This window comes from Musa acuminata, unplaced genomic scaffold, assembly GCF_036884655.1.
Source record: "Musa acuminata AAA Group cultivar baxijiao unplaced genomic scaffold, Cavendish_Baxijiao_AAA HiC_scaffold_1083, whole genome shotgun sequence".
Lineage (NCBI taxonomy): Eukaryota > Viridiplantae > Streptophyta > Magnoliopsida > Zingiberales > Musaceae > Musa > Musa acuminata.
Window position 1 is genome coordinate 23,409 of NW_027021297.1, and position 13,583 is coordinate 36,991.

A 13,583-nucleotide genomic window follows, 5' to 3' on the forward strand; every position below is an offset into this window, starting at 1 on the left:
GACAGTGACAACTGATCCCCTCCACCTTTTCCGACCTTCCTCTTAAATTTCTGTTCCTCCTCCTCCTTTCTTTCCTCTCGTGATATATACTTTTCTTCTTCTTCTTCTTCTTCTTCTTCTTGCCTCTGTCTGTGCGCGAGATGGATTCGCATATTACCACAAGTAATTAATGCCTCAGCCAGATTATAATCTGGAAAGGTTTTGATGTTTATCCCACGAGTCAAACTAGCTGGTGTACTTGCTTGGCTCTGTCCTTCATTCTTTACACGGCCTTTGATGTGGAATCAAGGGTGGTTTATGTTACGATGGTGAAGTCAGAAAGGCTACCTGTAACCCTAAGAGATGCAGTAGATTCTCAGCTAAGCTTTTCTCTTTTATGTTACTTTGACCGAGTAGCAATCCCGACGAGTTAAACAATGCAGTCAAATTTGCTATCTTGGTCATAGAAAGATGCCAAGCAGCATGCCAAGATATCACGAGATATAGGAGGCCACATAGCTTTTGCTCTCTAGCTGGGTTGGGTTGGCTTGGCTTGGCCGTACGTACCGTGAGTGGGGTTCCCCCGGGCATTATTGCCAGAACAGAAACCCTAAACCATGGTGCATGCCCATTCCTGTGAGCACAGGAGAAGTGGATACCGCTTCTCTCCCTCTCTTCTCCTTCCTCTGACCCTGCTTCCTCCTCCTCCTCCTCCTCTTCTTCTTCTTCTTCTTCTTCTTCTTCTTCTTCTTCTTCTTCCTGTGGTCATGGATTCGGTCTCTCCCGCGGAGCACCTGTGTTACGTGCGTTGCACCTACTGCAACACTGTGCTTGCGGTAATTCCTTCGAGGAGAAGATTTGATGCTTTTCATGTACAGGAAAGATGTTCATGAGAATTTTCTTCACTCATATGATCTTGTTTTCTTGGCTACTCTTTTAGCATCAGTGGTGACGCCTCCTCATATCACATCTTTCCTTCATTTCACCTAAGTTTCTCCCTCGCCTTTGATCTAGCACCTCAGGACCATTACTCTTTTCTCTCCTAGTCATCTCCTCGTCTGTGGCCGATATTTGACAAGATCCAGCTGAAAGCACTCTACTTTGTTATTCTACGGGTCATGTTGATAGTGTTACTGCTGTTCATGATGTTAATGTTCCCAGTTCGGGGCTCCTAATGCCTCCTAGGGTTCTTCCTGTAACTTAGGAAAATGAATTTATAGTTAGAGGAAAGAGTAATAAGTTTTGCAGATAGAAAGCAGCAGTTCAAGGGAGATCCAATTATATACATGCCCTAGTTCATGACAGTCCCGTCAGCAGTTGCAGGTCGGGGCTCCATGTAACGCAGCTGAGCATCTTGATTTGATGCCACACATAAAGAAGACAAAAAGAGGCCCCTTCAAAGCTTCAGCATATTCTATTACCATAACTTTGTCTCTCCTCTCTATACCTGTGCTGAATTCTTGCGTTTCCTCATCACCGCACTATAGGAGCACACACATGACAACCCATCAGCTTTCATTTGTATTCCCTTACCTTTCTCTTCACCAAATTATCAGCTAACGGCTAAAGAATTATGTAGAGAAGATTCACTGAATGATAGATCTGAAATATTTGCCCAATAAAAGAAGAAAAACAATTGAACGGATCTCGGTGTCCGCCTTCACAGAATGCAGAAAAAGAATGAACATGGTTGGCATAATAAGATCCAACAAATAGTTACAGTGGTAGCAGAGAGTCCAAAGAACTACTTCCAACCACTTTGATGGATCCCGATCTCTTCTCTTGGATGCAGGTTGGAGTCCCATGCAAGCCGGTGATGGACACGATCACCGTGAGATGTGGCCACTGCAACCATCTCTCCTTCCTCAGCTCCAGAACCATGGTGCAGTCCCATAGCTGCAACGATTTCCAGATGGGCCTTCAGGTTTGCGTCTCCTTGTTCATTTCACTAGGCTACGTTCTAGCACACTCGGTGACAAGATGCATGGTGCAATCATTAAAATCTTGTTCTTGTGCTTCTCTCATTCTCCTTTGAGATTTGTCATTAGCTTTACTTCCAATTTGGTCCATTTTAGAGTGAGAGATAGAGAGAGAGAGAGAAAAAAAGAAAGAACCTTTGTTCATCTTTCACTAACCTTTATTTTTGCAGTGGCAGTGATATTTTTCAGCTATGCATGATTCTAGCTTGTAGGCCTACATATAAGTTAGTCTGGATGTAGTTTACCTTTTTCTCTCTGAGACTGCTTTAGGAAAAGAGAGAAGGTTGGAGACTTTATATATGTCATATAACAACACTCTTCATTGTAAATTAGGGTGCTTGTGCTGATTGCCTGAGGGGCCAAGCTTCGTCTTCCTCCTCCTCCTCCTCAACTTCAAGCGAACAAACCACTCAAAAACCAACCTTCGTTGTGAAACGTGAAGTTTCTTTTCACCCCCCCATGGTTTTTTGATGTTCATCTTCATATCCTCTGAAGTGATTTTTTTGAGGAATGTTAATGATGTCCTGATGACAGCTCCCGAGAAGAAACACAGAATGCCTTCAGCTTATAATCGCTTCATGAGGTAAGAATCAACAGCATTGTTTTCCAACATCATCTCACGAATGAGCTTCATGAGCATCTCAAACCTCATATATTACAGTGGTTACAAAGATGTGAAATTGCAGAGCATAGCAATCTTCTATTAATGTAGCAAAGTTCCTTTTTTTTTTTCGTTATATGCTGCTTGAAAAGCATAAAAACAATACGGAGAAAACCTTTTTTGAAGAAACAATAATAACTATTAACAGGTAGAGAGAGAAAAAAGAAGATTTTTGCACTGTTTTCAGTGTAATTTTACTCGTTTAACATGCGGTGGATTTTCAATAGCTGCCAGTTGTGTCTTCCTGCATGAGATTTTTGTGCAAATATTATCTTCTAAGGTCCTTACCTTACTGGATCTGCAAAGAGAATATTATTGGCATATGTAGATCTACCATCTACATATAAAGAATTAAACCAGTGCATATGCAATTCCAACATCTTACATGGTAGGTCTTGACAGTGCATGACAAAGTAGTGGATTGTACATGTATCTGGAACTCTGCACACATTGTTTTGTTGCTATCATCAATTGACTTCAGAAAACCCACCTTAACACCATAGGAAATTAAAATGAATCTTCAATCCTGTGTAATCTTATCAGGCAATGCAAAGTATTCTGAGGTATTAATTAGTATGTGAATATTTTTACTCTCAATTTTGAAGTGCTCCACCCAAATTCCCTGCCAACAATGTAGAGCCAGGTCATCTTTTACATGCCTTGATTAAAGATCATCCTATTCACTGTGTGGATCATCTTAATTAGCTCCATATCCTTGAAGCTTTTTGCTCATGTTGGACAAGAACATCCTTCACCCTTCTTTCACCAATTGTGATCCTCGAATCAAGCCATGAACCATAATCCTCATCTGATCCTCGAATCAAGCTATCTTTGTTACAGATTTTTGAGGTACATCATGCATGCTGATTGGTAAATCACATTATATCACCTCAAGAATTAGTGGTGCTCTTTTGAAAAGACTGTCAACAAAAACAGCTAAGTTATCATGGTATTGGTACACCAATGAGATTGAATGAGAACTGTGAAACTTGGGAAGAAGACCACAGAGACATGTAGAGAAAAAAACAAAGCTTTTGTTAAACTATTTTTGTTGGTTGAAGTTAAAGGTAGAGGAAATGGAAAAAAAAAGTAGTAGTCTTTTAAGAGATCTTTAGAGAGAAAAGGACCAATCTGAATATCGAAATTCTATATTTGCATAAGAGTTCAAAAGGAAAAGCTTCATGCTCACATCTGTGAGATAATTCATGCATTATCTATGTGATATGTGTGTTTTTAATTTGTTCTAGCCAAGCCAAATGCATAGTTCCTTGCACTCGAACCACAAATTTTATCAGTACATGTAATTGGGACTGCATTCGGAAGCTTGCAAATCCTTCCTTCCTCATTAGTTTCTATGATCCAAATTAGTACATATAGTTTGATATACATACAATGACAGGGAGGAGATTCAGCGAATCAAAGCTTCTAAACCCGATATTCCTCACCGAGAAGCTTTTAGCATGGCTGCAAAGAACGTAATCACACAAACAACTCAGTTCTTCATGCATTCTTTCAGTGAACATTTTCTTCATATACTAGTGATGGCAATTTTCCTTTTTGTGCTTCGTTTTGCATTGACTGAAGTGGGCAAAGTGTGATCCTCGTTGCTCGATCATTGTTTCCACATCTGGTGATGATAAGCTGTCTCCTACTGAACAAGTGGTAAATCCTATCTTTCTGATGGAAACAACAGAATAATAGCTCGTTACTTTGGCATTAGAAACCGGTCTGTAGCTTGATGGATTAATTGTTTGTTGTCCTCTTGGCCAAATGATACAGGAAAGCAGCAGTTCCCCTACAATGGAAAGCTCCAGTTTATACAAGCAGATGGAAGAGGAGGATTAGGGTTCTCGATCGACATATGGAGCCCTTCCTCTTTGTTAGTGATGCGCTTATGGTGTTAATTTTTGTTTGATCTTCTCATCTCTCTACAACAAAACCTCTCTTGGTACTGAAGTATTTGCTAGTTATGATCCATTCATCCTATGTATGCATTGCTAATGAAGAGGAAGTGATATAAATCTGCTCATATATATACATATATGTATTCATGATCCAAATCTAAGTATTCAGTCCATGTCTAGTGAGAGGAAAGGATCGCCTTATCAGTTGTGGTGTTCTCCTAACAGGTTAATTGAGGTAGACAAGCTTTGACTAGGAAAAAGAGTTGCTAATAACCTCCTGACTGTATGTTAATGCTGCAACTATGTTTGTCTCAGAAACTGGTGGGAAACCCTAGCAGTATTGGACATGTATATGACCTGGCACCGATAGTATCATCTGATGTGTGCCATGCAAAAGTTTGGTGGTATCCAAACAAACATAAGCAGAATATTTTCTGACCTCAAATAAAAAGGGAGAGAGGGGAATCTGTGGATGTGTTGGTGTTGAGATATCCTCAAGAAGAGACAAACATCAGCTTGAAGCTAAACGTGACAAGTTGTTTTCTCTTTCCTCACCCACAAAGGAAGCTGAGGACACATCCAAGACTGAGCATATACTCCTGAAGTCATCTTTATCTGATGTATGGAGCCGAGTGAAAGAAAGCAACTACACAGGAGATCTAAGACAACAAAGGTTTTGGATGAGCATCAAAGCAGATCTGTGGATGGCAGCCTGTGAATGTGACTAAGCATCTATCTTCGTTTTCATGCTCTTCCCATCAGCTAATGCTTCGACTGATGACTTGCGCACGCATCTAAATTTGACTAGACGCATGATTTCTCAATACTGAATGCTGAACAGATATTAAATCTCCCTCTATTTTCTACTTTTCTCATTAACTACATTTACTAGTCATTTAATCTAATGGTTTTGGGTCTTAAAACAATATAAAGGAATGACATTTTTTGCTTTCTGATATCATCATGGATTTCAGGATAAGACCTTTACAGAATGGACAGACAAATTAATTCACCACCTCAACATCTTGAAGGCCACAATTTTGTTTCCCTCCTGCAGCTCTATGGACCACACAGCAACATAAATAGCATCAAGTGGAGACATCTCCCAAAGCAAAACACCTTCAAGCATGCACCTCCTCCCATGTGATCAACAGTGTACTTGAAAGAGGGGTGCAACTCTACCACCACCACCATCATTCCAGACAAAACCTTGGCCTCTTTCTCTCAGCATCAAGGATGACAAAGGCTCACCGCCAAGGTGACTCCGACGAGATTGAGGTGTTCGAGGCGACACGATACTTCTCCGGTGGAATCGGTACCTGCGAAGGCCTTGGCCTTCAAGGAAGCACGAGGGAAGAGAGAGTGAGTTGGGGAGCAGGTAGGAGGAGTTTGGATACACTGAGAGCCATACTCCCCGGCCGGTCCCGAAAGGCCGACGACCAGTGCAAGGAGAAGAAGAAGAACAAGCAGCGAAGCTCCCCTGGTGGTAAGCTAGCTAGCTTCCTCATCTCTCTCTTCAAGCAAACAATCTCTAGGAAGAAATCACAGTTCAAAGATCGACGTTTCGAGGAGATGCACACAGGGCGGAGGAGAAGCAGCGTCAGCTGTTCTCAGACTGTAAGAAGTAACGAGCTGGATTACTCCAACAGCAAGCCCAGTGGGCACCAGATCAAACCTGCTCATTTCAGCTCACACAGAGAAGCTTGGTACGAGAGAGCGAAGTCCATGGATGGTTATCCTGAGAACAAATGGGTGATCGATGGAGTTGCTAATGGGCAAGACAAGGAAGAGTCGTCCAGGCCGACAGAAGAGGATGGAGGATGGAGTGAATCCAGCTCTGATCTGTTTGAACTGAACACCTTTCATCTGGCGAGTGATCCGTTCACTGACCTGCCCGTTTATGGGAGCCCAAACTCGGATACACTCGAGAGAGCTGCTTCCATTGCTGGTGCTGCTTCGTAAGGACTCAGAATACATATTACTATATGGTGTTTGGGTCGGGTCGATCCGAATCCGCCAGTAAGGGTTTAAAGCATCTGAATCTAACTCTGATGCAATACAATTATGCGACGTAGTTTAAATTATGAGGACATGAATGCATTTCTCATATCACATTAATAAATTTATTAGAGCATTTCTTTTGTATGTAATAAATACCATAATTTATTATTTGATTTATTTTAATCTCTAAACCGAACCAAATCGTGTAACCGATCATAACGGTTTGTATCGTCGTACGTTATATCGGTTGTGATACGATGTACTTGTCGTTTTCAAATCTCACCCGCCCAACCGCCCCGCCCCGCCCTCCTCCACGTCACGTGGGCCCAAATGTCCAAAATTAATATCAGCGTATATGTTCTTCTAAATATTAAACTACTTTACTACGAAAATTCAAATTAATCGACCAGTTGGATATATAACATTTATTTAATTGTAAATTTAATTTAAATTATTTACACTTCAATTTAGTGGGAAACTAAGTATATAATTGATTATAAGGTACACGAAGGTTCGCTTTTGTCTCCTCATCCTCTCCGAGGCCGCAGCGTCTGTCGGCACCGACGCGTGCGACCCCCGCCTTATGGCCGCCCGCGGCGCCCGCCACCTCGACCGCCCCCTGCACCCCGAGTTCAACGCCTCCAGCGCCCCCGAGCACGCGGTCCGTGCATGCCCTAGCTTCGCGGGGCTGGAGTCCGAGAAGTCGGAGGAGTTGATCGGTCAAGGGCGGTTCCTCCTCCACTGCGCCACCAAGTGGTTCCTCATCGCCGGGCGCCAATAGCTGCCTGTGGTCGTCACCATCCTCGCCTCCGTGGACGAGGTAAATGGGGTTGAGTCTTGGTGGAGGAGCTTGCAGACTCTTGTTGGTTGCAGGATCCTTGCTGCCTGGAGAAACGACGTCACGGTCAAGAACCTGGTGCAGAACGCTTCTTTGCTGATCCTGTTGACGGAGAAGAAGTCGAGGTCTGGACTTCCCGAGGGTGTATAGGCATATGGTTTGGCTTTGGTGGTCTTTTAGTGCCTAGAGCGAGGAGGATAGGCGAACCATGGCATTTTGGAGAGCATCAATGATAGAAATTAAGCGAAGAAGATAGAAAGATAGAAATTGTAGAAGAAACTATGAAATGTATAAGATATAATTGCCTAATACATTTTGATAGTGAGTTCTTGACAGCCATTTATACACACTCAGTAGGGAGGTTATACACATTCAGCATGGAGGATTTTTCTCAACTGCTGAGAGATTTCCTCAACTGCCTTGAGGAAATCTTATCTGCTTCTCAACTGCTGAGAGATTTCCTCAACTGCCTTGAGGAAATCTTATCTACTTATCATGCCCCCGCAAGATTGAGCTTCCATCAAGGATGTCGATCTTGGACCGATGAGATGAAAATAGTTTACGGGCGAGAGGCTTTGTGAGTGAGTCGGCTAGTTGATCTGCTGTATGTACATGAGAAACTCGGAGTTGATGTCTGGCAACTTGATCTCGCACAAAATGGAAGTCGATGGCTATGTGTTTCATGCGGGAATGGAACACTGGATTGGCACATAAATAAGTAGCTCCAATATTATCACAATATATTATAGGAATAACCGTGGAGTTGACGTTGAGTTCCTTGAGCAAATTTGTGACCCAATTGAGTTCAGTAGCGGCGGTGGTGACGGCACGGTATTCAGCTTCAGTTGTAGATCGTGCAACCGTCTTTTGTTTTTTAGAACTCCAACTGATTGGAGTAGCTCCAAGGAAGACAATGTATCCGGACGTAGATGTTCTATCATCAAAGTTCCCTGCCCAATCAGCATCAGCAAAGGCATGGAGATGGAGTGAAGTATTTTTGCGAAGAAAAATGCCATGATTAAGAGTCCCTTTAAGATACCGCAAAATTCGTTTGACCGCAGACCAATGCGTAGTAGATGGTTGATGCATGAATTGCGATAACTTATTGACGGCAAATGAAATATCTGGACGGGTGAGAGCCAAGTACTGTAAGGAGCCAAGGACTTGTCGATACTGAGTCGAATCTGTAGCAGGACTTCCATCACATAATTTAAGTGATTCACTGGTAGAGAGAGGAGTTGTAACCTCTTTCGCATCCTGCATGTTTGCCTTTGATAATAAATCTTGAATATACTTTCTTTGTGATAGGAAGAGACCTGAAGATGTAAATGTTGCTTCCACTCCCAAAAAGTAGCTTAAAGTTCCTAGATCTTTGAGGGAGAATCGATCGGCCAAGTGCTTTAGAAATGCCTGAGTCTTCAAAGGATTATTTCCTGTGACAATAATATCATCCACATATACTAAAAGATATATTATGCTTCCATTGTGCTGGCAAATGAATAACGAGGTATCAGACTTTGAATTGATGAAGCCAATTGAGGTCAAAAACGAGCCAAGCTCGTTATACCAAGCCCTTGGAGCTTGACGAAGTCCATAAATAGCTTTTTGAAGTTTGCAGACATGCCTCGGATATTGAGGATGAACGAAACCAGGAGGTTGTTGCATAAAGACATCTTCAGTAAGTGACCCCTGTAAAAAGGCATTGTTAATATCCAATTGTCGTATGTGCCAGCCCTTTGAGATAGCCAAACTCAGGATAAGACGAATTATTGTGGGTTTAACAACGGGACTAAATGTCTCTGTGAAGTCGACACCAGGTCGTTGATGAAATCCTTTGGCGACTAGACGTGCTTTGTATCTGGCAACGGATCCGTCTGGGTTCCGCTTAATTCGAAAGACCCATTTACACCCGATGATATTTTGTGTGTGATGAAAGGGTACTAAGGTCCATGTAGAGTTATGGAGGAGAGCATCATATTCGTCACACATGGCTTTACGCCAGTGAGAAGATTTTTGAGCTTGAGTGATTGTAGTGGGTTCACTGGCCTCAATGGAGGAATTTGTTATAGCATGTAAGTCAAGGACTTGACGTGGTTTGAAAATACCACTTTTGGAGCGTGTTGTCATTGGATGTCTAGGGGGGGTGGAAGTGGTAGATTGTGTTGGTGGTATAGCCGAGGGCGAGTCACTGTCATGGACAGGGTCAACCGTCGGCACAACAATGTCACTAGATCTAGGAGAAGGTAAAGCCAGTGGCAATGTTGCCGAGGGTATGACTTCATTAATAGGGGAAACTTGTGAGGAAGGGAGTGGAGGAATAGAGGGAGTGAGAAGCTGTTGAACTGGAGTAATAGTAGTATGTGAATCTTGAGAGTAAGGACGTGAGGGCTTGATATTCGCCTCCACCATCAGAGTAAACTGTTTTAATGGAAGATTGAAAAAAATTCTCGACCAACTTTCGAAAGTTGGTAAATACAGTAGAAACATCAGACTTATGATGGAGAGGATATAACCATGTGTACTTAGTAAAATAATCTACAAAAATGACATAAAAACGAAACTTGTCAAAAGAAGGAATTGGGGCAGGGCCCCACACGTCGGTATAAATGATTTCAAATGGTTTAGAGCAAGAAATGGAGGTTGTCCCAAAAGGCAGTTTATGACTTTTATTGCAAAGACAAGCATCACAATGATTAATAGTGCTATTGATTTTCAAGGTAGGAAGAGAATAACGAGAAAGTAATTTTTGCTGAATAAAAGGGGAGGGATGACCAAGACGACGATGCCATACATCAACCGGAGCTGCGATTGAGGAGTGAGCAGTAGGAAGGGTAATTTGTGAAGTGGATGGCCACTCATAAATGTTGTCTTTGTTCTGGCCCTGGACCAAGGATGCCCCCGTGCTCAAATCCTTGACAAGAAAAAAGTTAGGAAAGAATTCAATTGATGTATTATTTTGTTTACAGAATTGAGAAACGGAAATGAGGTTTCTTTTAATGTTAGGTGCACACAAAACATCATCGAGTGTAAAGGTTGTGGTAAGTGAATTAAGCGTTGAGGAACCAGAATGAGTAATAGGAATTCTTTTACCGTCACCGATGATGATATCTTCATTTCCGTCATAGTTGTTGTGGATGGACAAGTTTTGAAGATCAGAGGTGATGTGATGAGAGGCGCCCGAATCCACAATCCAATTAGGTTGAGTAGGAGTTGGAGTAGCCATGAAATTCGCCTGAGGCCATTGTGATGGAGTAGGGAGTCTGGGACGAGACCGACAGACTTTCGCGGAGTGTCCAACTTTATCACATAGTTGGCAAACAACTCGTTGGCGGCCTGTGAAGTCAGGATGCGACGACTGAGTATTATGAAAGTTACCACCTTGATATGGGTAAGGAGGGTTTGGTCTGGGCCCCATAAGGCTAGGAGGCAGCTTAGCCAAATCATTGTTGACGCATAGGGACGGAGCCATGGATAACATAAACAGCCAAAAACTCTGAGTTTATGAAGGTTTGGAAGTTTGTGGAATAATTTTTCAAATGGTGACTGGTATTGTAAGACTGGAGTGAGCATACGATTAATGAGATAAACTGCAGTTTGAAAAGCTACTGACCAAAAAGATGGTGGCATGGATGCTTGATGTAGAAGGGAGAGACCAGTTTCAACGATATGCCGATGTTTGCGTTCGGCAGAACCAACCAATTGGGGAGTCACGTGCCCGAAGTGCTGCTGTCAGTTCTTTGTACTCGCCTCCTAAGCCATTGAGGGTATGGATTAGGACTTCTTCATCGCTGAGAGAATGACCTATCAAAGCTAAATCATCGATGATAACTTTGATATTTTGTAGATAATCAGCAATAGTACTTCCCTCGTGTTTCATTTTCATCAGATTGGAGAGAAGTCCGAGCATGCGAGTACGCGAGCGATTTGCCAAAGTTGTTTGTAATTTGCACCATGCTTCTGCAGCAGTCGTACATGAGGATATCAGCGGGGCAATGGATCCAGCAACGGAAGCTTGAATAGCTTGGAGGATGAGGCGATCTTGACGTAACCATAGTTGGTGGGCTGGATTTGGCACTAGATTGGGTTCGCCTGGGATGTTGATCACTTCAGGTGGACACTGGAGAGAGCCATCAACGTAACCTAAGAGATCATAGCCAAATAAAAGATTAGAAAGTTGTGCCCGCCAAGATGCGTAGTTGCCACCTTTGGATAATTTGAAGGGAATGAGTGCTGCAGTATTGATGGTGATAAGACTTTGAGAAGTGCTCAGAGTCCCTGCAGAAATAGGGACAGGAATAACGGAAGAGGAAAATGAAGACATCCCAGATATTTTGTGGCGGGTCAAGTGATCTTTATAGAAGATGTAAAGATATCTACTTATCAATCAAGCTCTCAGGGGCGTGCGTTTCAAGTGTTTGTGAGAAGGTTTTGGAAAGAGTTAAGGACATTGGAAAAGAGAAAAATGAGGTGATAGCAGTTAGAGATTGTGGGTTTTTTTTTTTTTTGGTGCATAGGGTAAGTGACGAAAGCAGGATTTAAGCTCAGGATCTTCATAGAGATTGAGGCTTAGAGGGGCTCTAGGATTCAGAGAAGACATTAATGCTCGAGAAAGTGTTGGATATTGATGCTTTTCCACCATCTTTTGTTGTTGGTGTGGAGACTAGGAGTTATATAGAGAACAAAATTGAAGCTTCTAGCAGCGGATTTATATGATCATAAGGCCATCATTCAATGTTGATACAGTCGTTAAGGTGGCCAAGGACCGTGCTTAGGAGCAGATGGTTGGTAGGAAGACAAGGAAGAAGCTTCAAGAGGATAGTCTCCATTTGGAGGACTGCACAATTGAACTTCTGCTTCACCAAGCGAACGAGGATGGTACAGAGGAAGGTCTGTATGATAGATTGCTCGACTTGTATGTGTTTGATTCATAAGTTCTGAATGTTGAAAACCAAGTAATTTATATTGGCAGGATTTAACTGTTCAGGTGCCCCTGCCAATTTTATTTTTTGATATAAAATTATCTGAAAAATTGGATTTTGTTTTATTGTTATATAATAGATATAAATTTTGTTGGTGCTTGTTTAATAAATTTGAAAGTGTTTATTGTATTTTTTCGAGAGATATTTTGGTATCTTTGTGTTGGATGCAATGTTTCTCTTTGGTTCATAGCATTTTGGTTTACCATACTACACTGTACTAAATTTAATTGCATTAGGCTGGTGTCTGAAATATTATGAATAGAAAAATTGATGATTTTAAGGTTGAATTTGAAAGCTTGATTCATCTTTCTTTCCAATTACAATATGCATTTGGAAAAAAGTAGTTTGGTATTTCAGGTTAAGTTTTTTCTTTTTCTAGAAGCTATTAAGTAGTTGTACAAAGTGTTTTAGCCTCTATTTTTTTACAGAGAATTTTAGAAGAGACATTCTATTTCTATCTAATTAAATCTTTTATTTTGATTATAGTTGAAGAATGGAACATGTCTTGCATCTGTATAGAGAACAGATAACTGAGGAATCAGATTAACTACAACTTTTTCGTATGTTCTGTTAAAAATTTGAATACCAAATATAAAATGCAGTAGGCAGCTCTCTAGCTAATCCAAAGGTATCAAATTTGGTTTCTGATAGGATCATCAATTGAAAATTAGTATGAAGGTATGAATTTCTAGGCTTGAAATGAAAGATAGCTTATCTAGGGCCAATTGTTGGGACTAAGATATTAAAGATGACAGATAATAATTGATATCATTCTTCATTGGACAGATGTCTAACCTGAGAACATTTTTTCTCTTATATACATATATCTGTAGAGAGGGGGAGAGAGAGAGATTCGGTAAACCTAAGTTCAAATCAAACACCTGAATTCTATCTATAAGTGGACTTTCTCAAAATGTGGATAATAATGAACTCTGCATTGGTCCTTCATTGACCAACAAATGGCAAATTGGTTAAAATCGGATAAAAGCTATTGACTAAGACCTTTTAGTCTGTTGTTTTCCAGGTGTGTTATATTCTCAGTAAGTTGGTACAGTATCCTTTTTTATCTTTAATTTCATACTGTACCTTTTGCTAGCATCTTAAATGAGGTAAATCTGTATGGTGAAAAGTTTTGCATTTTATGGTTTGGAATCATGTATTGACATAGTATATCTAGGCACCATATAGGAATTAACTTGAGCATGACTTTTGCAATTGGTGACAATTAACATAGTGCCTTTC

At 41.3% G+C, this 13,583-nt stretch overlaps 1 protein-coding gene across 1 annotated transcript; it reads left to right on the plus strand.

Moving 5' to 3' along the window:
• Positions 1-522: 522 nt before the first annotated feature.
• On the plus strand, positions 523-4,662 carry LOC103984415 (protein DROOPING LEAF-like). The gene is made up of 7 exons (XM_065177927.1): positions 523-815; positions 1,772-1,903; positions 2,292-2,394; positions 2,493-2,541; positions 4,019-4,094; positions 4,204-4,281; positions 4,399-4,662. The coding sequence occupies exons 1-7, from the start codon at positions 597-599 to the stop codon at positions 4,462-4,464; spliced, it is 723 nt and encodes a 240-aa protein (XP_065033999.1). The 5' UTR covers positions 523-596; the 3' UTR covers positions 4,465-4,662.
• Positions 4,663-13,583: the final 8,921 nt, after the last annotated feature.

Coding starts and splice junctions, on each gene's coding strand:
- LOC103984415 (XM_065177927.1), top strand. CDS start 597: ATGGTGCATGCCCATTCCTGTGAGCACAGGAGAAGTGGATACCGCTTC. Junction 2,542..4,018: donor GCTTATAATCGCTTCATGAG/GTAAGAATCAAC, acceptor ATACAATGACAG/GGAGGAGATTCAGCGAATCA. Junction 4,282..4,398: donor TGTCTCCTACTGAACAAGTG/GTAAATCCTATC, acceptor CAAATGATACAG/GAAAGCAGCAGTTCCCCTAC.